The 24,050-nt window shown below is 44.4% G+C and overlaps 1 protein-coding gene across 1 annotated transcript in view; it reads right to left on the reverse strand.

The window, feature by feature from the left end:
* Window positions 1-24,050, reverse strand: part of plxna1b (plexin A1b) — a 197,248-nt gene that overhangs the window by 92,822 nt on the left and 80,376 nt on the right. Inside the window, exons 4-5 of the mRNA XM_080461568.1 lie at window positions 16,081-16,221; window positions 1,214-1,314 (exon numbers count right to left, since the gene is read on the reverse strand). Coding sequence (XP_080317694.1) covers window positions 1,214-1,314; window positions 16,081-16,221 — 242 coding nt within the window. The remainder of the gene's footprint in view (window positions 1-1,213; window positions 1,315-16,080; window positions 16,222-24,050) is intronic.

Consider the following 24,050-nt stretch of genomic DNA (forward strand, 5'->3'; position numbering starts at 1 on the left):
ACATTCCACAATACCATGGGAAACAGGGACACTCAGCCACACCAGCTTCTCCTCCACGTGGTCAGCAGAGCGCTCACACACTGCAGGAATGCTGCATTTAGCACACACATATTCACATCTGTTGCTCATCCCACAAATGCATGTGCCTTACAAATGTGGCCACAATTAGAAATGTAAATACACAAGTTTCCTAATGTTTTTTCGGAGTTATTGCTAAGGAGCTTTGGTACAGCAACAGATAAGCTCCCAAACAACAATAAAATCCATATTTTCTGTGCCAAATATTTAATAATAAGGCTTTAACCTGTCTTCATTGAGGTGACATTCTACATTCTAAAACTGAGGTTATTCCAATTGTGTAAAAAAAAAAACCTGCATTAATATATATATATATATATATATATATATATATATATATATATATATATATATATATATATATATAAAACACAATCGTTATTTCATGCATGTCTTGGCCTATCTGATTGCTGTTTTTTTTTTTTTGCAGATTAAAAATTGTAATTTAGCGTTGGGATTTTCCAACGTGTAACTGGTTACTTCCAAAGGTTTCAGGCATGAATGGAACAAAGAGGAGTAGATTATTTTGTGTTTTGTGCTTCAGAACCACAGGAGTAATATCTCCCTGTAAATGAGAGCAACACATCTCCCAAATATCTCAGAGAAGAGTTGAAAGTACATTTCAATTTGCTCCGGTGAGAACATTTTCAGCAACAGAAAAAAAAAAGAAAAAAGAAAAAAGAATGAATGAAACAAACATTTGCATCCTCAAGTGTTCATGATGCTAAGAATCTAAGCATCAGATCTTTGTCGTTTCTAAAAACACATGTGACTGGGTGACACCACACATGTGACGATTCTATTCTACCCCCTTGCATTGTGGAGACATCCGTGACTCACTACGTAGATATTCAAGAAAGCAACAAGAGACTTCAATTCTCCGTAAACTACATCTTCTTCACAGTTGGAACACGGTTGTTAAAAATACATTGTGTACAGTTCAACGGGTTTTCAATAAATACAAGTTCCAGAGCGTATTGTGGAGCGCTTCAGGTGGGAGCTCCCACTTCATCATGACCAACCAATCTCCAACACGTCAACATTTCTGTCACAGTCATCTGCTACACACTGCTGCGTACGAAAGGGTGCAACAGTGAAGTGTGTTAATGCGAGCGCGAGTGTGTTGGGCACTTACACATTATGAAGAACACACCATCCACAGTGAGGGTCTCTGGAGCCCAAACACTCGCCACAAGTGGTGTACTGCTCACAGCTCTCCACTGGAACTCGAACCACCTGAAGAGACAGAAAGACGGAGACAGACGGAGAGCAGTTAATGTCTTTGTATTGAAACTTAAGAACTCGGACAATGAATGATTTCAAACGTGTGCAGAGCGAACACTGCATATCTGCATGTTTCTGAAAGGTAAGGTAGGATTTGAGAAAAAGGTGTGTGTGTGTGTGTGTGCGTGCATGTGTTCTGGTGAACGATTCCAGTCCAGCGGTGTGTGACAGCCGGCAATCAAGCATGGACAGAAGGGGCCTCCCATTGCATGCTGGGACACCTGACAGGTGGCCCTGGAAACAGAGCTGTGATTGACAGGTGACCTCGAAAACCAAGGGGAGGCAGAGGGGCAGAAGGGCAGACTCTCGGTGTGTGTACATGTATGACATATTGATGTGATATGACCGTGTGTGTGTGTGTTTCACAGCCAGGCTAGGCTGGAGGAGCTTGATGATAGGCTACAGATGTTGCCCACGAAACAAGATCAAGTGTGCAAGTTTAGCTCCCCACTCCAGTTAAAGGTGATGACAGATGGCTCACAACACAGCCTCAGTGGGTCTGAAAGTGTGCGCATTTGTGTGTGTGTGTGTGTGTGTGTGTGTGTGTGAGCGTGTGTGTATTTTGAGCAATTCACAAGAGATCGAGTGTGTTTCAACGTGTGACAGACAGATTGCCAGCATATGTGAAGAGTGGCGGCGCGCAACAAAGTAGCCGCGCGCGTTTGTGTGTGCACGTGTGTCGCAAGTGTCAGCGCCGCATTTAACTTTTCTTCACCAAAGGGCCCCCCGAGTTGACGAGTTGCTTGATTCCCATTTCACAATGTGTGTGACGGCGAGAAAGAGAGAGAGAGAGAATGTATCAGGTTGCTACTGCAGGCGAGTTGTGAACCGTAGTGCAAAGAGTGAGCCGGATGATCAGTGAGTAACAGCATTTAACAATCCTACCCCCGGGTAACGCCGTTACTATGCGCGCACACGCACACGCACACGCACACGCACACGCACACTTAACCATGAGAACTTCGTCTGAGTGGTATGGAAGCCTGTAGGGAGGAGCGATCTTTGGAATGATAAGAGAAAAGAAAAACATGTGGAGAAAAAAAAAAGGAGGTTTGAAGTTCAAGCTGGAAGATTGGGGAAAAAAAAAAAAAAAAAAAAGCAGACATATTTAACTGAAGTTTAGGATTCCTGTCTGAGCCTCAAATGAAACACAGATTTGACATAGATAGGACATAATATAACACATGAATGGCTCATAAATGCCTTGTAGTAGACTGGCTCTCTCCTGCAGTTTGTGCTCTCTCTGCTCTCTTTCTCTGTACCTTCCTGCAGGACCACCAGACAGTAAAACAGGATGTTTGTACACGCTTGCTCTTGTGGAAAACTTAATTTTTTTTTTTCTTACTCTGTTAAAGTGCCTTGAGATGATTATGTTGTTTTGTGGTCCGATATACCGGCAAAAAAATAAAAAATGTACTTTTGAAAATTCAAACAGGGGGAAGACAATTTTATCATTACAACTTTTCTGTACACTATTGATTCTCCCCTTAGCACAACTACTCTCCTCCCACGAACGACTCATTTATTCGTATACGCAAAAAGAAACGGTCACTCCTCCACTCTAAAGTCAATACAGTACAGTTGCTTTCTGTCCAGCAAGAAAGATGGATGAAATGATGGAAACAAGTGGCTGGAGAGCTTCTAGAACGATGGCTGGATGAATGGCTGGACGGATGGAGGAAAAGAGTGCAATGGAAGACGCACGGTTGGAATTGGGGGAGGACACTGTCGCCGAGCGAAGAGGGGATATGGTGGCAGACGCCTGCGATGCATCACTGTCGAGGCGTCTCGTTTTCACGCGAAAGGAGAGCTGAAAGAAAGGATGGAGCGAGGGATTGGGGTGTCTTCCATAATAAAGGCGTGACAGAGGAGGGGGAAGCGGGAGCGTCAATGAGTGGGCAAGAAGATGATGAATCGATCGATGACGGAGAAGCCGCTGGAGTTGAGAATGTGTGATCGGACGCCGCGCACAATGTCTTTCATATACTGTACTTTAGGATTTAAATGAAGAGAGCGGTGGGGTCCTCATATCATCACCGACGCTAACCACTTCCCCGCCTCCCTCGCTCCATAAATCATCACGACTTTGATTAAAGACAACGGTCCACATAAATCCTTCTAACATTATGGCCTCTCGGTGCGCTAGCATAACCTTATCATTGCCCCGTGCGATGATGGATATGGCCTATTGTTCACAATTGTCTCTGTATCGGTGACAACACCGCTGGCTCTGCTGAGCAGGCGGTGGTGGCGTGCCGCTCTTGATGTGGCAAAGACCCATCATGGCTTTTTCCCCCGATAGGGATATAAAATCCTTTCCAGGAGCCCGGGCACGCACTTGTGCGACTGGATGGAGATTCAGAAAAATGTGTGAATGTGTGTTGGGAACACACAGCCCACCCATATACACACACACACACATACATTTCCGTGCCGTCTGCCTCTTCCTGTCTCTCTCTGGATGGCTCTTTTAATGAAAGCCAATTCCAGACAGCGCGCCACATTACTCCTTTAAATGACCTTATAAACCAAGCCCACCATCTCCTCTCTCTTTGCCATCTCCTTATTTACAATAGCATCCGCCGCTGTAACTCAATTCTGCCCTCTTGCTCCCTCTCTCCCTCCCGCAAGCCGAACCTCCACCTCAACCATATCGTAACGCCGTGACATCTCCTTTCTGCTGTAAACTTTCCACCTCTCCTCTCCAATCTGTTTTTACAGAGCGCCATCACCTGCCTTTAAACGTCCCGCTAACAGGCTTTGTGACGGTCACCCCCCCCCCCCCCCCCCCCCCCCCCCCCCCCCCCAAAACCCGGAGGAACTGTAAAGCTTTCAGCGCAGCTTTTCATTGGTTGTAAAATCTAAAAGACATAAAAGGATCTGCCTTGTTGCGGCTTCTTTTTTTTATTCAAACACAGGGAGAGTGTATAGTGGAAGCGAGGAGGAGGGGGGGGTGTCTAAGCTTCTTCTCTGGGTTATACTGTCTGGGGGGGAAAAATGCTGTTTATTTTCAGTTATTTTTAGATATCTGCCTCAGACTCGGCATCATAAATTAGTAACGCCCCCGCCATCTTAAACCGCCACTGCCAAACGTCTTGTGCTTAACACTTAACCTCAAACCGCTCCAATCCTGCAGTCCAGGGAAACATAGTGGAGAGATCTGGCTTTAATGGGAAACACTAAAAGGTCAAATTGGAGAATGTCAATTTATGGGAAGTTAGGTTTCAACATCCACGTGTAGTGGAGGGAAGAAAAAAAAAGAAAAAGAAAACTGAAGCCATGTTAATCTGGCAGGAGAAATGTTCTCAGAAATGTGTGACTCTTTTACTGCTCCTCTGCTTCAATCCAGACTCTACTCTGTAATCTCAACTCGCTGTGGTTGAGACAAAAAAATAAAGCTGGAGGAGGAGTCCAATCTGAACTTGCAATGGTGTAGCAATTGACCAACACGATCATGAGAAATCATTTCTTTAAAATATATTTAAAAACGTAAAAAAAACACCACTGACTCCCTTGACTTACAGACATAAACACGGCAACAACTGGATGTTGGTTTTCAGAATATAAACTATAGCTTTTAGAAATGGCCTGATTTTACAATAAGTAGACTTGTTATTGTCGTGGGATGTTGGTTGTTGTTAGACTCATTAGCAATGGGAATGAACCCCAGAGAACTAGGCAGGAATACCTGCGTGGGGGAGGAGGCGGGAGGAGGGGATGGGGGGGATTTGAGCGGCTCGTATCAAAGGCTGCTGTTAGCATGTGTGCATTGACTGGATTGTAAGGAGCTTACGAGATCAATGGAAGACGGGGCCGAGCTTGATGTGTTGACTGATTGGAGAAAAGCAGAACGGCAAACAAGGCTGTCAGAGTTTTGATACGAACAGGGAAGGAGAGATGCCGACGGACGGCTGAAGAGATGGGAGGATGGGGGGGGGGAATTTAAAATTCGGAAAAAACAATCCTGTGTTGCAGCTTTCCAGTTTCCTGAGCGATGTCCAGATACAATCCAGAGATGTTTGAGACAGACATGACCGATGTGGTAACTGTCTACTTGCAGACCTGTTGGGACTAAATTAGGTCTTCATGTGTCACGGCGGAGGAAAAGGAGTTCCCACTATGACAGTTGTATTCCTTTGTTTTCTCCCTCCCGACAGCATTTTGCAGTATTGTTTTGCACCCGCTGCCCTTCCTGCCTTCCTCTCCAGCTTTATCTCTCCCTCATATTGTGTTCTGCCTGCCCAATTCTCCTTCCTGATCAGCTCCCTTTCTCTTCCGCCTCTTTAATTTATCTTTTCATCCTCTCTCTCTCCTTTGCCGGGCCCAATTTTTCATCCGCTCCATTGTTTTCGCTCCCCTGAAATACGGTTTTGATCTCTTCTTCAATACGCCGCGCCGGTGAGGAACAAGACGCAGATCAAACAACTTATTTATTTGTCATTTGTGTGCGCGCATATTGCGAGTTCAAGGCCAATAAAGATGACAACTCAAATTCCCGCTGTCCCAGCAAACTGCTACCAGGCAACATATATATCAGGTACATAAACAGGCAAGGTGCCCATGATAAGATTATGCAGCAGCGGCTGCGGCAGAGAGTTCTTTCCTTCTGCACAGTGTGCAACCACCTTCAAACTAACTCGCCTTTATTTACTGGAGCGCCTTAGACAAAGCAAAGTCACACGAGGAGTAAAGGTCATTCTCATCTAGTGTAAATACATGAAGTCACCAACTCTTTATGCGCTTTGATTACACGTCAGGAATATTACCCGAAGATGACTTTAGCTCAAGGATGTGTGATTATTTTTGCCGATGGAAACACACGAGAAGTGAAGGTAGGTGGAAAGCAGAGAGAGACATTCTGTAAAATTCAGCTCGATAGGAAAATGTTAAAAAGCAGTTTGTGACAATCGACAGTTTCTGCTTTGTCTTTTTGTCAAATAATGGGAATTTAAACCTTAAAGCATCACATCTATCAACACAGAGGAAAGTCCCCCAAAGGGATTAAAGTATGCTGTGCATACTTTGTGCAATTTGTGCAATAAAATTAAGGCCACCACCTTCAAAGTGTTTCATATACAGTCATTTGTAAATGATCATTTCTCGTTGACCCCTTGTGAGTCGGTAAAGCCGGTGAATGGTTAAGGGGCCAAGTCTACAGGCGATACATGCTCCGAATCTTGCTCTTGATAGTAGGGAAAGTGATGGCAACCTTTTTCCCTAAAGCCACAAATCCCTGACATCATGCAATGGATAGACAAGAGTACAACAAGAAATGTGGGAATGAAAATGAAAAATCCCCAGAAACTAAAACCAGGAAAGTTTGCAAACAAGATGAAAAAGGGACCTGGTGACAAAAGGCCTCCTTTGTCTTTTTTTAATGTGTTCATTTTATGTTGATATACTGTTTGTTCATTAGTTCTTCAATATTCAGTTTCTCACTAGAACTTGTTCCTGATATTTCGATACATGTATTAGTTTTACTCATTATGAGAACTTGGTCGATGATTTCTATCTATAAATACAGTAGAACCTGTGAGGAGCGGAGATTAGTTTGGAGATCTGAATCTAACAGGACGGATGACGATTTTGACGCCACGCGTCCTCTGCACACACGAAGGTTTCACTTTCCCTTAACAGCAGAGAACATAAGGCCTGTGGGCCAAAACCGAACCGCAAGAGGCTCCAATCTGGTCCCACAAACCCACCAAGCAAGGTGGTTATGAAGGATTTATACGAGTTTTATTTTGACATTTCATTGTATTTTTGCACCGGAATGTTTCATTAAAATGGACTTTATGTTGAGGTTGTAAACATTTTCAGTACTAACTGTTTGATCTTGCAAAAATATAGACAATTTCATTCCATACACTGTGGCCACGACAAAGAAAAGCTTTCTAGTGTAATATTTTACCAGTCTGGTCCACTCAAGATGAAACTGGACTGTATGTGGTCCCTGAAGTAAATGAAATCTTATTTAATAAATATGTTGTATACATCTTATCTACATGTATATGTATATACTGTATATTGTATACATCTTTGTATTGGTTCGGTTATGTGCTTTTAAATGACCACAACATATTTGGCGCTTGGTTCGTTCAATATCAACTGGTCCTACAATTTGTCCTCGTGTCCTGTCCCTTCGAAAAGAGGACACCTGTCTTCAGGGGACACTTGCTTTTAGACCTTAGGGCGTCCCTACATCAGAGGTTTTACTGTAAAATCATCACGACTGTGAATGGTGTATGCCTATAGAAATGTATGTGCTGTATAAATGTGAGCCTCGCTGGTTAATCTTGACTGAACGGTTGTCCTCTGTATTCTGCAAAAAAGTATTTGTGATTTTAAACTGTACAATGACTCAAAACAAAACAAAATCGAAAGAAGAAAATTCTTTTAAATGGTTAAAAGCAAGTCAACAGTGGGACGTGGCAACCCAAACAAAATAAAAGAGTCAGACAGACTAAACTTCATGTGATGAAGATGACGATGAAGAGGGACGCAATTCCGCATCTTCATTTTCCAGACATTCCCATTACCTCCTTCAAGAGGAGCTGATCTCAAACAATAGGTCAATACGCTCTCCGTCTTAGTGTAGCCATTTGTTCCTTCTACTCTATTCCTCAAGTGAGAAAGGAGCTGACAGATAGAGAGCGGGGACACAGAGGAACCCAGAGCGACGAGAAAAAGTGAGACAGAGACGAAGGAGGAGACAGAGATTGAAAAACTGCCGAAAACAAAGAATCGGAACAAAAAAAGTGCAGAGCGAGAAAAAGAAAGAGAAAGAGGTAAATGTAGCCGGCTAAGGTAGACAGGCCTAGGGGTCTTCTAATTAAGTGAGGATGGGAGAGGCCGTCTGCCTGGTAAATGACTCTGTCACTTTAGTAAATGGACTTGGTGAGGAGTGAGGAGCCACACAGCTGGCATTTCCATTAGCACTGCCAGGCGACCCACCACCATATACACAGACCGAGAGAACCAGAGGAGAGCGGGGAGGGAAAGGGAAGGGGAAGAAAAAAAAAAAAAAAAAAAAGGACAAATGCTGCTTTTCTTTATTTGCTCTCACCGGAGTTGCAGAAGTGGCGCCTGGTTGGTGTATGGATGGATAGTGTTTGTGCAGAGCGGGCACCCAACTGTGGAGGATAAACTAAATCTGCATGACTGACTTGGCCTGCGTATACGTGCAGTCATCCAACTCAACCAAAAGTAACAGGACTTAGTTGGGTTTTTTTTTTTGTTGGTTTTTTTACAATGGCCATGTTTGTTGACGGCAATTTCGAGACAATTCAACAAAGCTATACTGACGCCTGCCTGATCTTCAGAGATATTTAAACTTTCCGTACGCTGCCACATTTCTACATGTGCTCCATTGAACATGTATAAGAGGAAGCCGTGTAAAGAGTACATAAAATATTTTACTTTTGCAAAGCCTGTTTTCTAACCTTTGGACTAATGCTGGGGAACATGCATCTGTGGGATGAGGAGCAGAGCGGTGTATGCGGGTTGCAGCCGAGAAAAAAACTCATTGCCAAATCTAAACTGCCAGTACCAAACAGCGTTTTCATTTATAATAATCGAGTGTTTTAAAGTTGTGATTGGGAGAGCATTAGATTAAGATATGCTTCGTGCATGAAAAATAGATAATTAGTCATTAAAAGACAAGAAGACAAGAACTGTAGCAGCTGTGATGCTGCGGAGAGCGCTGCAAAGTGGTGTATTGGGTTAGGCCCCCTCTTGGAATGTCATTTGTCTCATTTTAAGACCAGGCTGGGCCTTTCAGTGTGGCATTTGCACCTTCTCCCTGTGCATTACATGGTCTTCTCTAGGTACTTTGGGTTCCTCGACATGTGAGGCTCAACGATGACCCTTACTGAAGTGCAGTAACTGACACAAACAGCTGTATAGAGTCCACAGCTGTGCCCGCAGGGGGCTGGTCTTCATGGTTTTCTATTTTTAGGTTTTGTCGAAAACGATGGTAGAAAGTATGTATTAAAAAAAAGAAACCCATTCTTACTGACAGCTCGAGTTATTATGCGCAACTGCTTTTACGGTTGCATTCATCAGTGTCATTTTCTTCCTTTTTGTCATTTCTGACAGCAAACATTGAATGAAAACGTGCTCCTTCTACTTTTCCCGTTCGCCCCATTTGATGCTTCATAACTGGGTCTGATGAGGCCTGCTGTGCGCGAATCTGAAAAGAAGTTTGACTTGAATTCAAAACAATTCCCTGCGCTGTCACGCGTGTGCGGCGCTTTCTTGTTCGACTCAGTGTGACTTCTGGTTGAGGCACGAGACGGCGTACGCCGGGGCCGCGCGGAGCAGCACGGAGGGGTCCGCGCAAGCTTACGATTGGCCTCGCTTCCATGACAATCAAGTCAGAGCCACGTCCTCTTGCCCAGGCCGCTGCCAGGCAACATGAGGAACCGACTGTACGGCCGATTGATAGTGATTGAGAAGAGAGCGGACGACGAAAGGGGGGGGGGAGCCGTGGGGAAGGAGAAACCATTAACCTCCCAATCCGTCTCGCCTCGTTCCTAACCCTATCAGTCGGCTCTATCGCGCCGTCCTTTGGGAAAAGTCGTTGGAAGTAAAACAGAGAAAGATGAGAGAGAGACAGCGCTATCTGCCAGCAGCGAGACTTCCATTAGGGCCGATAGCATCACGCACAAGACAAGTGTCGGAGCAGACTTTTTTGATGAGGCACAACACAGACAGTCACCCAAACACGCAGGTTTAAAGGGAAAAAAAAAAATAACAGGAGGGAGAGAGTGATACAAGAAAGATGATCTTGTATCAAATCGAGACAAACGATGTTTGAAACACTGAAATCTTCCTTGTCTCGATAATTAAGCAGGATTTGTTTTGATTTTAATTGCCATTTGATTTGATTTATCTGCCTTTATTATCATTTTCATAAGGTGATCAATAATAAAACATCTCACTCTGGGTTTTTTTTTTTTTTTTACCTTTGGACATAATGATAAATGTTCTGAAAATGCTAAGAACGAAGTCAAAATTAAAGAATGGATTTGGATAACTGATGAAAAGCAACAAAACGTGAGATTTAAATATGACATTTTGAGAGTGCAGTTGAAATACTACGTGAGAAAACAACAATTTGTTATTCGGTTTTACTTTAGACTCAACATTTCAAGTTTTCTCACAAAAAGCAACAGAAGCATTATGCTTTCTTTGTGTGTGTTTTTTGTTTTTTTTGACCTGTTACACCATTATCTTCCGCTCGGGTCTATTTTCTGCCAGAAATGCAGGAGGGAACTACAAAGCATTAGAAATAGTAACTGTTTGGAGTCACATTTTCATCAGAGCTACAGTATATCCAAACGCAAGCCCTCGGCGAACGTTTTCCCATATTTTCCCACAGAAGGGGCGCGCGAGCACGGGGCGAACGTTTTCCTGACTGGAGAACAAGCCTACAAAGGTGGACCTCTACATACATGTGAGAGCGCAGCAGAGTGTGCCTAACACTAGTGTTAATCATGCGCCGTGAAGCACTCGGTCCAGTGCTGAGGAAGGCAGCGTAATGGTCTGAACCCTTGTAATTGAGTGCCATATACCGACATGGCTACACCCCTACCCCAGCCAGCACCCCTCCTTCCCAGTCACTGTACTCCTGTCTTCGCCTCACTGCACCTGGTCTATTAACATTTACATAACAATGAGTGTGTGTGTGTGTGTGTGTGTGTGTGCGGCATCACACACATACACACACACAAGCACTCATTCAAGCTTTACACTGTCAAGCCAAGAGATGAAAATGTCGTCGTGCTCATGAATGTAAATGAAAAGGGCTGGAGGTTGCATGGACTCAGTTCATAATCTAAACTAAAAGAAAGAGAAGCATGTTATATAAAATCCTGAAAGAGAAGTCATCCCACCACCCTCGCTTCTAATCTGTTCATTTACATCCACGCGACACACTCCGAATGATAAAACAAAAGTGTCAGCCGACAAAAGGCTGGTGTTTAAAACAGCACATTATGCGCTTGTTAACTTCAGGAGTTCCTCGGTCGGCCACAGTTTGATAAATTGGGGAAAAATTAATCCTCGAGCTACTTAGAAGTGACTGATTAGCTGTATGTAGTTCACCAAAATGTCAGTGTTGATTGATCCAACCAGATGCTTACTATGTACGTGGATGTCAGTCTGCGGTAATGTGTTTGCTAACGAGATTGGCAGCGAATCAGTAACATGTGAACGTAAATACACACGGAAGCGCGTGCGCGCGTCACAGACACGCACGCAAGCTATCTGTTGAAATCCGACGGGTAATATCGTACTTGATGGAGTCTTACGAAGAGAATTAAAGCAACAGCGCCACAGCGCCCAGTGTTAGACTATAGTAGAGAGTCAAAACGTCGTCTTTTGAGAGGCATCAGAACTCTGTGTGTGTAAACTCGCGTGCATAACCGCCAGATCCTTGGGGGTGATGACAGCGCTGGTGAAATGTGGAGGGAGAAAGCTCTTCCGCATGATCAATAACAGAGCCAGACAATGGAGTTAGCCCACACACAGAATTACATACAAATGTGCAGTTTAAATGATCTGCCCCGAAGGCTGCTTGTTTGTCCAAAATGTAGATTCCCGGCAAAAGCGTGCAAGATGAATCAACGCGCAAACACATAAACTCTATCTTGGTAAGGAATTTGTTTTCTTCCCCATGTGCAAACACACAAACAGTGGCACTCTGAGGAGCATCCTTGACACTTGAACAAAGGTTGTCTCATGCATACACATAATACATAATTTCCCGCCACTGTATCAAGCCGACCAAGTCTTTTTTTTTTTTCTTCTTTTTTTTTTTTTGTCCGTTTCCAGCATGCTCACTCTCGCTCCAAATGCTTGAGCCCCCTTCTCACACCAGAGATGAATATTCATGCTTTTAGCAATTAGGCGGCACCACACACTACACCCCTATCATATCCAATGGCTGCCATCAAAGACACGAGGATGGGTGCGGCCATGTGTGGATGATACTCAGACCAAGTGTGGGTACAAAGACTGCCAGAATAGCAGATGCGGCATCAAATGCAGTTGCAGCGTTCAACCTTTTTGGCGATAAAACAGAGGAGGGAATGATTAGATGATGGGAAGTCTTGACTGAGCCAAGACACAGCTGATTTCCCTACAGTGGCTGTTCTGCACCGGGACGACACTTCAAAAGTTAACGTGGACTCAGAGAGTGGCATTGTGCTCAGGGAGCCTTTTACATTTTTGAAGATGAATAAAACAACCTTTACTAACCAGCGGTAGTGAACAAGTTTTCAATCAGGAGTAAAAGGCTTGAAAACGTGTGTGCTTGCACAGTTCCGGACTAAGTTAGAGACCGTTTTTTATTTTTTTTAAATGTCTTTATCTTTTTTTATTTCCCCACGTGCACAAAGTCAAACGTGCAAATGTGCTAAAACACAAGGCACAGTGGCGGACACTGAGCCGTACAAGCGCGGCTGCAGTCAAAAATAAACTGATCTAAATTTCCTGTAATAACATACTGTCTCATCAAACACACACACACTCAGTGGGTCGTCCTCTCCTGCTGTCATATCCTCCATTGATAATAAAGACAGTGATGAATATAGCTGGAACAGCGCGAGTCATAAATCATTGGGCCTCGCCCCCTAACTCTGACTCACAGCCTGGGCTTCTGCATGTGTGTGTGTGTGTGTGTGTGTGTGTGTGTGTGTGTGTGTGTGTGTGTGTGTGTGTGTGTGTGTGTGTGTGTGTGTGTGTGTGCGCGCGCGAAGAGGATAGGGGAACTTGTCGTGGGCTACGCATCAGTGAATATGTCCAGTGACACCTTAATGTGCTTGGCTTGTCTGAGGAACCCCCGCAGGCAACCAGCCACACACACACACACACACACAGACACACACACACACACACACACACACACACACACACACACACACACACACACACACACACACACACACACACACACACACACACACACACACACACACACACACACACACACACACACACACACACACACACACACACACACACACACACACACACACACACACACAGAATCCAGGGCTGCATACGTTTCGTCTAAAAGAAAAATAGGGGATGTGAGCCTTCAAATTAAATGGTATGTTAATGAGTGTGAGCGACCGTATCATTTTGTTTTAACTCAAAACTGTCCCTCTATCTTTTCCCTTCATCGATCCAGCTCTCCGTCAGTGCAACTATTTCCCAGCCTGGCCTGTTTGAGTGTGTGTATGTGTGTGTGGGTGGGGGGGCATAGATAGTGGGAAATCATTAAAAATATGGGGATGGGATCAGTGAAAGGCATTTGAGAGGGGAGGACTCAATTTGGGCTTAGATGGAAACATGGGAGTGTGTGTGTGTGTGTGTGTGTGTGTGTGTGTGTGGGTGTGTGTGTGTGTATGTGTGGTAGTTAAAGTGAGGATTTGAAAAAAGTAGAGGAGGGGGTGGGAGCATGGTGGTATAGATGGAGGGCAAGGGATAAAGATGAGGGTAGGACAGAGGGCGAGAGAAGGGAATTGCCCCCTCTAGTCATTAGTGTTGGAAAGGGGGTTTAGCTGAGGGGTCTCGCAGCCCACCCCCACCCCACAATTCTGCTTAACCCGAGCCTGGTAACCATTAATGGGGATCAAACGCAGAGAGAGATGAAGCTCTGTGTGTGTGTGTGTGTGTGTGTGAGTGTGTGTGTGAGTGTGTGTGTGTGTGTGTGTACACGAGACAGAAAATGTGTGTGTGGGGGGGGGGGGGGGGGGGTCTGAAGAAAAGGGCATGTTGGGTGGATGGAGACACAATGTCCTTCAGTGTAAACGGCTGCACGGGTGTGAGAGCCGGAGTGTATGTTCCTGTCTTCTACCAGTGCCTTTAAGTGCTGCTATGAATGAGTGTGTATGTATGCATGTGTCTTCCCTGCCCTCAGCTGCCAAGTTGTGTGCCTTGTGCTACTCGCACATGTGTGTATCAGTGCGTGACCGGCTCTTCTGCTACCGAGCTGCTCGCCCCCAAACACGCAGCGGCATTAAGAGATTCACATTAATCCCAACAGTGAAAGAAATGAAGCCCCATACTGCAAATGTACATTGCATAATCACAGTGACTGTTGGAAATTCCGATTTTTCAACAAGCTTAATGAGGTAAAGTGGGTGCTGGAGTAAACAAGGGTGGTTGCTCATGCCTGTAACTCACTTCCTATCTTCTTCTAATTACTGGAGAAATGTCCAGGTACATTTACAGGAACATTGAAAATGCTATATATAAACGACAGACACGATATTTCAAGATGGACGTTATTGAGAAATAGAACCTCCTCGGGGAGTGGCGAAAACTTAAAATGCGTCAGCATGGGCCTACCTATTTTTAGCCTTTGCATGTTTATGAGATGACGCAATGTCTGTTAATAAATGACAGGACGAGAACTAAACATGTGTAAGAAAACATTTGATTAAGCCACCCTACCCGAGACGCAAGGAAGAAACATCATATTCTCACACAAGTTCTAATCCGTTTTAAATCTACGATGCTAGATTTTGAGGACGACGGGCAAAGGCTGGATATTCACTGGATAGATACCCAGTCCACCACAGGGCAATTATTTCTTCTAATTATTCTCCTTTTTTTTTTTTTTTTTTGATCTTGTAACTTTAAAGATTTCTTCTTTTTTTTGTAATATAAATTTAAGAGTGTCAAAACAACATTGTGCGAAGGTTATGACAGTATTGCAGAAACTAATTAAGGCTATTTTGCTGCCAATGTTAGTTTTAACTTCATATTAGAACGGTATGTAATAACCTGTTTGAACTTTGCAAATAGTCCATGGTTCACCCACCTGAGCCTGAGATCTCAAATTAACTGTGATTTATTACCCTGCAAAGGACTCACACTGCACTGCGTTTACCACGGTTAACACTTAATTACGACATCCCCAAGTTGTCAATTACGGACTATTAGCGAAACAGAAAAACGACACAACACCGCATCTTATAGACGGATCTGACCACCTCACACCAAAACTATTTTCGCTCTCGCCACAGATTCCAAACTATTAAGTACGAAAAATATTCAAATTCTCTCCCACTTTCCTCTCGCACACACTCCCTTCATCTTTCCTTCCTTTCACTCACGGCATTAATGAGACGGAAAAACGAGGGGAGCAGCTGGGCGCGGGGAGCGACAAAGATGCGACACGCTATCCTCGCCCCCCCCCCCCCCCCCCCCCCCTTCCCTCCTCCACCTCCACCCCCCCTTCCCTCCCCGCGTCTCACCATCAAAGTAGACGCGGCTTTCACCAGCGGTGGAGCTGGTAATGACCACATGAACTCCCACGCACACGCTCGCAGACCACATGTGACCTATAATACACCCCCCCCCCCCCCCCCCCCCCCCCCCCCCCCGCCCCATGTCTCTGTGTGCCTAATGTCTTGATTATTAGCAAACCGTCCCGGCGGTAATGTCTGTGGCTGGTGTGTTGCAGTGTAATTAAATCCAGCGGGAATGAGTTGGGACAGCGGTTAGGGAAATTATTATATAATTATATTTGTATAACTAATAAGTAAAACGGGAGTGAACGCTGCTTTCAAAAGAAAGTAACCGTGCTGGGGTCTGCTGAGGGCTACGCGTGTTTGCCTTCCTCGCATATAGAAATTGAACGGATCGTCTTCATGGCTGAGCGGACAGTGAACGTGCCCTCATTAAGGGACAACGTGAACTCACCTGTCTGTCCGTCAGAGTGTAGATGTGCTGCAGGTCAGGGCTGAACAACATGTCTCTCAGTAAGGGGCTTCCTGCCTCGCTTACGGTCACCTTCTCGTAGAGGACCGCAGGACGGTTTGGACTGGCAGAGTTCACCAAGATCTGCAAGAGAAGACAGAAGAAGACAGCTTCAGACGTGTACCTACTGACATAACAGATTTCTGGTCGAAAATCTTCACTGAAATTCAAAAACACTACTTAAGCCTTATTGTTGGATCCTGTCGCTGCTGACAGGGTCTGACACGTGTACTCCCCACAACTCCTACACCACACTATATCTAGAAACGCCAGCAACTAAAAAGAGCTTTGCTCCGTGTACTCGTCGTTACAGTGGCCCTCGGAACGCCTGCAGTATGATCAACCAGTCACAGACACAGTCACACAGTAACATCGAAGAACTGCCAGATATTGAAAGTTAAGTTCATGTTGAAAAATGGAGTAGAAGCACTCTTTCAGTGTACGTTTGTTAACAATTCTATAGCCATAAAACAAAAACGTATTCAGGCAGCATAAATATTATTATGGTCATAAAGAAGGTTTAATGTTCTTCCAACTGAGGGAATAGGCTGCATTTACCTCAGCTCCAGCACAATATCATAATACTGCGAGGTGATGTGAAATTATCCAAATTTTGGACAAAGTTGAAAGTGCCTTCTTCGCAGGGACCGTGTAAGCGGCTTAATTAAAAGGCTGTGGTAAAAGCAGTATTGAGTATGGGATAATTATTGTGAACACAGGCATGATTACAGAGCGAGATGCATGGAGAGGAACATTAGCGATGGGATAATTGTGTTATCACGACTGTAATAAAGGCGATTTTAAATGGCACCTGCAAGGAAATAATGAAAACCAACTTCAGAGATGATAGGAGGAAGAATTCACCGCAGCCGCGTCGAAACACAACACTGAGTCACTGAGTGTGTGTGGGATTCAAGGTAAACTTAACCAACCCGACGCACCCGAAGCCAAACACACGCACACTCACCAACCCTCGCGCATTTCTGTGCGTTTTGGTGAATCATTTGCCAAGATGTAGATCGGAGATTGGCTGGCTGTGAGCCAAAGACATCTTGGCAGCAAATCAGACGTTCACCACCACCACCACCACCACCTCCCCCCCTCTGGAGTATGAGCTCTCCGTCACTGAGCCTCGTGGAGTCGTCCTGCTATCAGCCCAGACTGACAGGGGAGGGACAGCATGCAGTGACTGGCTGGAAAATGATACTGAACACACACTTGTGCATGCACACAGACAAATAGGTTCACATCCAGATAGATGGAGGAACGATAAGATGAAAACACACCCGTGCACCGACAGTGATAGATATGCGTGCATTAATACCGCAGCCACTTGGATTGATATGTACATGGCTGAACACACGCACGCACACGCACGCTCTGTGATGAAAGAGAAAGAATGTATTTACAACCCCAACCAAAAGAAACCAGGGGCAACAATCCCATTATCTCTGGCCGCCTCTGTGTGTGTGTGTGTTTGTGTGTGTCACACACCGAGGGATAGCGTGAAAGAGGCAGAGAGCGATAGAGTGAGAGAGTGAGAGAAAGAGCTCATAAGGCTGTGATAAAGCGCCGGAGATGAGGGGAAATATGGATGTTATTATCTCGATAATGGGCCCGTAAACAAAGGATACATTTCATTCACGGACGGCACGCATGCAGACGAGCACACAGGGATACACAAACACGTGCATACCTACACATGTGGTAACACAGTTTTGAACTCCTGACAAACAGAATAAGGAAAAATGGTGACTGACACGCGCGCGTGCGCACACACACACACACACACACACATACACACACAGGTAAAATAATAGCCTTTGTTCTGTGGGATCTCCGCATCATTTTTTTGCCCCTCTGCCTCACAAAAACGAGGTACTTCCACTGGCAGCAACATCCATCTCTGGACCAGACACCCAGGTCCGGTTCACTGGCTAATGACCAGTCCGAGGCTGGACTGCTTTGGCTCACACAAACAATGTAATACAGAGAATAAAAGTCTGTCTTTCTGTCAGCCTTCCCATCGTCTGTTTGTATCCATCTGCCTGTCAGGCTGTACGTCCTGTGAAAAATCGACCTCAACTACAAAGCAATGGCTCCTCGTACTTTATCTCACTTTGCCCATTTTTACTGACTTCAATGGATTTAAATAATTTCATTATCATTTCAGAAACGAGCTACAAACAGTAAAATGAACAAAAAACACTTTTTGGGGGGGGGGGGGGGGGGGGGGGGGTAATGTAAATAGTCCATGCCGGCTTTCTCTCCTCCTCTGCAGGAGAGAAGGTGGGTGAGTGAGAGTGGGTGACATGTGAAAACAACAGGTAATAAATCGTTTCAAATCAATTCATTCCACAAGCGCTGCGGCCGAGGCTGTTCACCACAACCCTGGGAGAGAACAAAAGATTATGGAATTTATAAACCGAACAGATGGAAGGAGGAAGGGATGGATGGATGGGATACGTAAAGGATGCCTAATTAAATCAAGTTGAGTGACTGCCTTGGAACCGTGGCTACAGTCGGAAAATGAAGTTAACATGGAGGGGCTGCAGGTTTAGAAGAGTTTAGCTGCTATGTGTGCAGCACTGCGTGGTTGTGCAACCTGGCACGCCTGTGCATGTATGTTCCAGGTCTTTGCTTTTTATTTTTATTTTTTTGCATTTACCTACATGCACCTGCCAGATATTAACATGCAAAAGCCTGTTTTTTTTTTTTTTTTTTTGTTTTTTTTCCCCTGCATGAATAAAAATCACAAGTTGTTTACAGTGGTACACATGTACAGCTGCATGTGCATACGAGCCAAGTCAGGAAATCAATGCAACAGTCGGTAATAATGGGAGAAGCTGCCGCTGTCTCATTGTGTCCTCTGCGCTGCTTAGCTTTCCACTAAGTGCCTGATGGATGGATTCACAGAACGCTGTCGTGCCAGTGTTTTCGGGAGACGCTCCTCTCCTGTCAACATGTATAATGTAGCATTAAAAGACTTTGAACACATTAGAGGCACTGTCTTAAATAACGGTTGCAGGAAAGCAGGAAAAAAGATGAGGCCGGGCGATTTAGCGTGGAGGAATGGGGAGCAAGAAGACACTAGGAGATAACGCATTGTTGTGAACACTGGCGTGAACGTTGGTGTGAAAAAGTGGCGTCGTCTTATATTGGGGGGGGGGGGGGGGGGTTAATATCTGGCTCCCGTTGTTTTTCCTTCAGAAACAAAAGGATTATGCTGGGTGTCGGATGCTGCGAGCTACAAGTGCTGGACGATGTTACTAAGCCATTCAAAGGTTTTAAAAACGAGGCATCTTGAATACGTTGGATGGCAACAAGGGTGAAGAGCTATTGGAGGAGCAGGCTGAACCGAAGCATGAGAGCAATGATAGCTGGAGCGCAGCCAGTGGGGCAGGAGATCTGTGTGACGAATAGGCTGAGGAGACGTTATAGAAAACGGTACGCAACCAGGAAACGTATAGCAAGTTCGGCAAAGTAGCACAATTTAGACTGCGTGCATCCATGTGTCTAATATCCAGTATTTAAAGATTTTAACATAATTCAATCAAATCTATTTTTATTTTTTTTTACTTTCCCAGCACTAGTTTCAGGAAGAAGCTTTCTGCACAGGCTCATGTATTCATGAACAACCATGTGGTACAAAACGACTTGGGCACCATGTTGATGAGCTCCGTGTAAAAAAAACAAAAAACACCATTTATATTAATATTGATCCAGCTTCTATGAGAGTGTTTTATTGAATCTCTGTACATATGGTTGGTATGGGTCACTCACACTCAAAAACAGGTTTGAGTGCGTCGAAAAAAAAAAAACAGGCTGCAAAATTGCCCAAAATGATAACTTGAACAGTTTGTATAGGATGAGAACCCAGTCACGACTCACCGCAGCCAATTGTAAATAGCTTGGTTCGTGCATGTATGAATATTGTCTTTATATTTGTGTTTCACTGCTATTTGAAAATGAAAATGTCACCTTGACTTCAACTTAAGAATAGATTTTTGAAACAAAAAGGTTTTCTTTTCTTTTAAAAAAACAGATTTGGGCCGCAAAACCTTTTTTCGACAAAATATGAGCCTTGAAAAGAATGGAATTCTCTTATAATCAGGGTTGTCTGAATTTTATTCCGACCAATACATTACATTTGCAGCAGAAGAAAATGTATAGTTTTTGTCTCTCAATGAATTCTTAAACTGCAACCAAGCATTTCATATGTAAAAAAAATAAATAAATTCCATGACCTACAAATGATATTCCTTCCTGGAATGCTAATGTTGTTTGTCAGCTGTGCAAAATAGGGAATAAAAAGAGACAAAGGGGGTGTTTCCACAGTATTTGTGCTCCTTAGAGAGAAGAGGCCTTATATTGTATAGGAAAAAAACAAACAAACTTCAATATCTACTGTAGATAATGAAAGAAACTAGTTAGAATATCTTTGAGTTTGTTCCTTTAATGATGGCTCACTCTCTCAGCTCACCAGAGATGTTGGTTTATTTTTGCTCTTCAGGATTCTTGTGCACTCCGTGTACGAGAGAACACGATTGTGTACATGTGAGCGATCCAGAGGTCGGGAGAGGGAGGTGTGTCATTGGGAGAGGGAGGTGTGTCATTGTGTGCCTTAAAGGTAAAATGAGAGAAAGATAACTTATGAGTGGATGGAAAAGTGATGAAAGTCGAGGAATGCATCAGGGATGAAGGGGTTAAAGCAGCATAGAAGAACAAGAGCATACGCCGTTGCTTCCATTGGCACCTCTTACGTTCAATTCTCTTTTTTTTTTTTTCTTTAATTGAAGAACCCAAACTAAGGTAGCATTTCCTGATTCATGTCATCATGACGATCATCATTCAACCCGTGCCAGTTCTTATACTGGCTCTCTAGATAATCCCTCAATTTTCACAGTGTCTCAAAGAAGCCACAGCAGCCTCTTTCTCTTTAAACCCCTTCGCGCCTCTAAAAAGTAAATTGTTAGTCTGACTGGTGGGCTTCTATTCAAACAGGTTCTGCTGAAATGTAGCATCAAGTATTTGTAATTCCACACAAGCTTCATCGCCAGCTGCATGGAATATGACCATAAAAGAGATCTTTTGGATAAACTGACGTAGTCAGTGGTCAAATCCGAAGGTTCCTATACCGGTCTGAAGCCCGAGTCGTCTTCACAATACAGGTACTACCTGCATGATGGCCGCTTGCCTCATATTGTGCAGACCTGTCGAGACATGGGCTCTACTAGACTTCGGAAGGTGTGCTGAAATATTGGGCACAAAGACGTCTACAACAGGTTATTTAACTATGAACTTCAACAATTTGGCCCGGAATAAATGTGATGACCCTCTATCGTGACGTCACATATGCGTGACGTAAAAGAAGACAGTAATAATAAACTTAAGTAAGACAAAGTAAGAAGACAGGTAAAATCTGAGGCAAAGAGGCTCTGATGCTGCAGTATTGTGAGTCAGACTCCTATAATTTAGAAGCAAATGCATAGTGTAGCCAGGTGTTCCCATGTCTGTCTGAGTGCCATAACACCAGCAGGAGCATGAAGATCGGGTAATAGTTTTGACATTTCAAAGCAGATTTGGAGATGTGCACGAACATAAAGCATGCAGGGCTCACAAATAGCATGTGGGAACACACACTTGCATACACACACACACACACACACACACACACACACACACACACACACACACACACACACACACACACACACACACACACACACACACACACACACACACACACACACACACACACACACACACACCTTTAAAAAGGGGTAAACTTGACATAACTGGGTCTACCCATGCATAATGGTAGCAAGCCCCACATTCCTGACTTTGAAGTAGAGTGGAAGGGGGACCCATGTGAATGTGCATGTGTGTTGTTGGGGGGGGGGGGGGGGGGGCTTGTTAAGTGGGGAATTCAGTGTGGCCCTCTTCAGAACAAAGGGAAATGAAAGAACAGCAAGAAGGTGATGAAAAAAAACTCAGAATCAAGACGTTGAAAAACGTGTGACAAGAAAGCATCTGACTTGTTTCCCATTATAGATACTGTCTTCATGGAATCATGTAAAAGCTGTTTATTTATTTTATTCATTCTCTCTATACTAATCATTACCTCAAAGGTCAAGACTCAACATGGAGGCATGTCTTATAAAGCCTGCATTTCCATGATTAATAGCCAAATTCCATCTGCTGATAAGGATTTACGATTGAATCCAAAGCTAACAGTTATTCATGAGGATGAAAGAAAATAAGTGAAGCCTCGACTAAACTCCTCTGGATGAGGTTTCTTGCTACAGAGCCACATAGTGGTGTGGGTGAAAGTGCTCTTGCCTCAATGAGTTCATGTCCTGTGTGAGGAATCCCTGTGTGGAGTATGCAGGTTCTTTGGGTATGGATTTTCTCTGGGTACTTTGGCTTTCTTCACGCAGACCGAATGCACGTGTTTGAGGTGAAATGGTCACTTTAGATTGCTTGTTGGTGTGAATGCGAGTGTGTCCAACTGTCCGTCTCTGAAGGTTTGCCCTGAGATTGACTGGCGACCCGTTCTGGGTGGTATCCCTGCCTTTGCTCACAGTCAGCTGCGATCGGCTTCAACCCCCACCGGCCCACAGCAGATGATCACTCTCCATCCAACCCTATCCCTTCATTGCTGTGACACCAGCAATCTCCATGTCCTCCTTTCACTACATCCTTGAATCTTCTCTTTGGTGCCGAGTTCACTCAGTGCTATCTAATCAGAACCTGACCTATAGATGATGACAAAAGCATGACGAACCAGAGCTGAGCATGTCTGTGTGTGTCTTTCACCGATATTGTGCCGTTTTTAGTCCCTAACAAAAAGGAAGGACGACAGAAGAACCAAAGAAGCACTGGGGCACTTCAAGCTGCTCCCTTAAAAACACATCAGCAGAGCTCTGTGGGCAGTCATACACTCGTTGTTGTCCTCCTCCTGCCGTGCGTTGTTTGAGAAGAGAGTACATCCATTCATACCTCCAAGAATGGGAACAAAAAAAAATGTTCTGATGGAAATTGCGGAAAAAGCAAGGAAATAAAAATGCACCGCTGAGTATGTTTATGTATCTGTACAGCTGAGCAGTTAGAAGCTGAGAGCAGATGGAGCATCACACATGAGTGAGTGATTGCCCTGATCTATGGGACCAATCCCCCATCGCCACAAACACACACGTACCCACACATACGCACAGTGTGTGCCGCCGACACGCAGAGGGGCTGAAAGTAAACCCTCACCATATGTGGGTCAGACAGTCAGAGACCGAGCAGCCTTTTCCTTAACAGAGGCAAGACAGACAAAGAGTTATGGTGACAATGATGGAGGAGGTGGGCCCTCAAACACGTATGGGCACGCACGCACGCACGCACGCACGCACTCACGCACGCACGCACTCACACACACGCACACACACACACACACACACACACACAGGCACAAAAGAATGTCATCACATCTGCTATCAAAACACTGTACGTCTGGACTGAGTTATTTTAAGGTCTTGGAAGGCGAGCGGATGCAATCGAACTCCTTTAAACGAGCTTTATTAGGGCAAAACTCATTGTAATATGAGGGAGAGCGAGCAGGGTGGAAGCTCCACTCAGCGCAAAATATGACTTATTTATATTACTTATTTATGGATGTTTATTTACACTGACAGATACAAGCACTCAATAGACTAAATAACCTAGATTAGGGTAAATGGGGAGAAAGGGGAAGGAAGGCTGTACGTTGGGGGGGGGGGAAAATGCAATTATTAGCAGCAGCTTCCAGTCAAAAAAACACACACACACACACCTCCTTAGTAATCCTTCCACACACCACTACACATTAGTGGCACTAAATCACACATCTTCCAGTCTTCTGTACTTAGAAGCTCAAAGAATCGTGG

Source organism: Lipophrys pholis (genome assembly GCF_963383615.2).
Source record: "Lipophrys pholis genome assembly, chromosome: 4".
NCBI lineage: Eukaryota > Metazoa > Chordata > Actinopteri > Blenniiformes > Blenniidae > Lipophrys > Lipophrys pholis.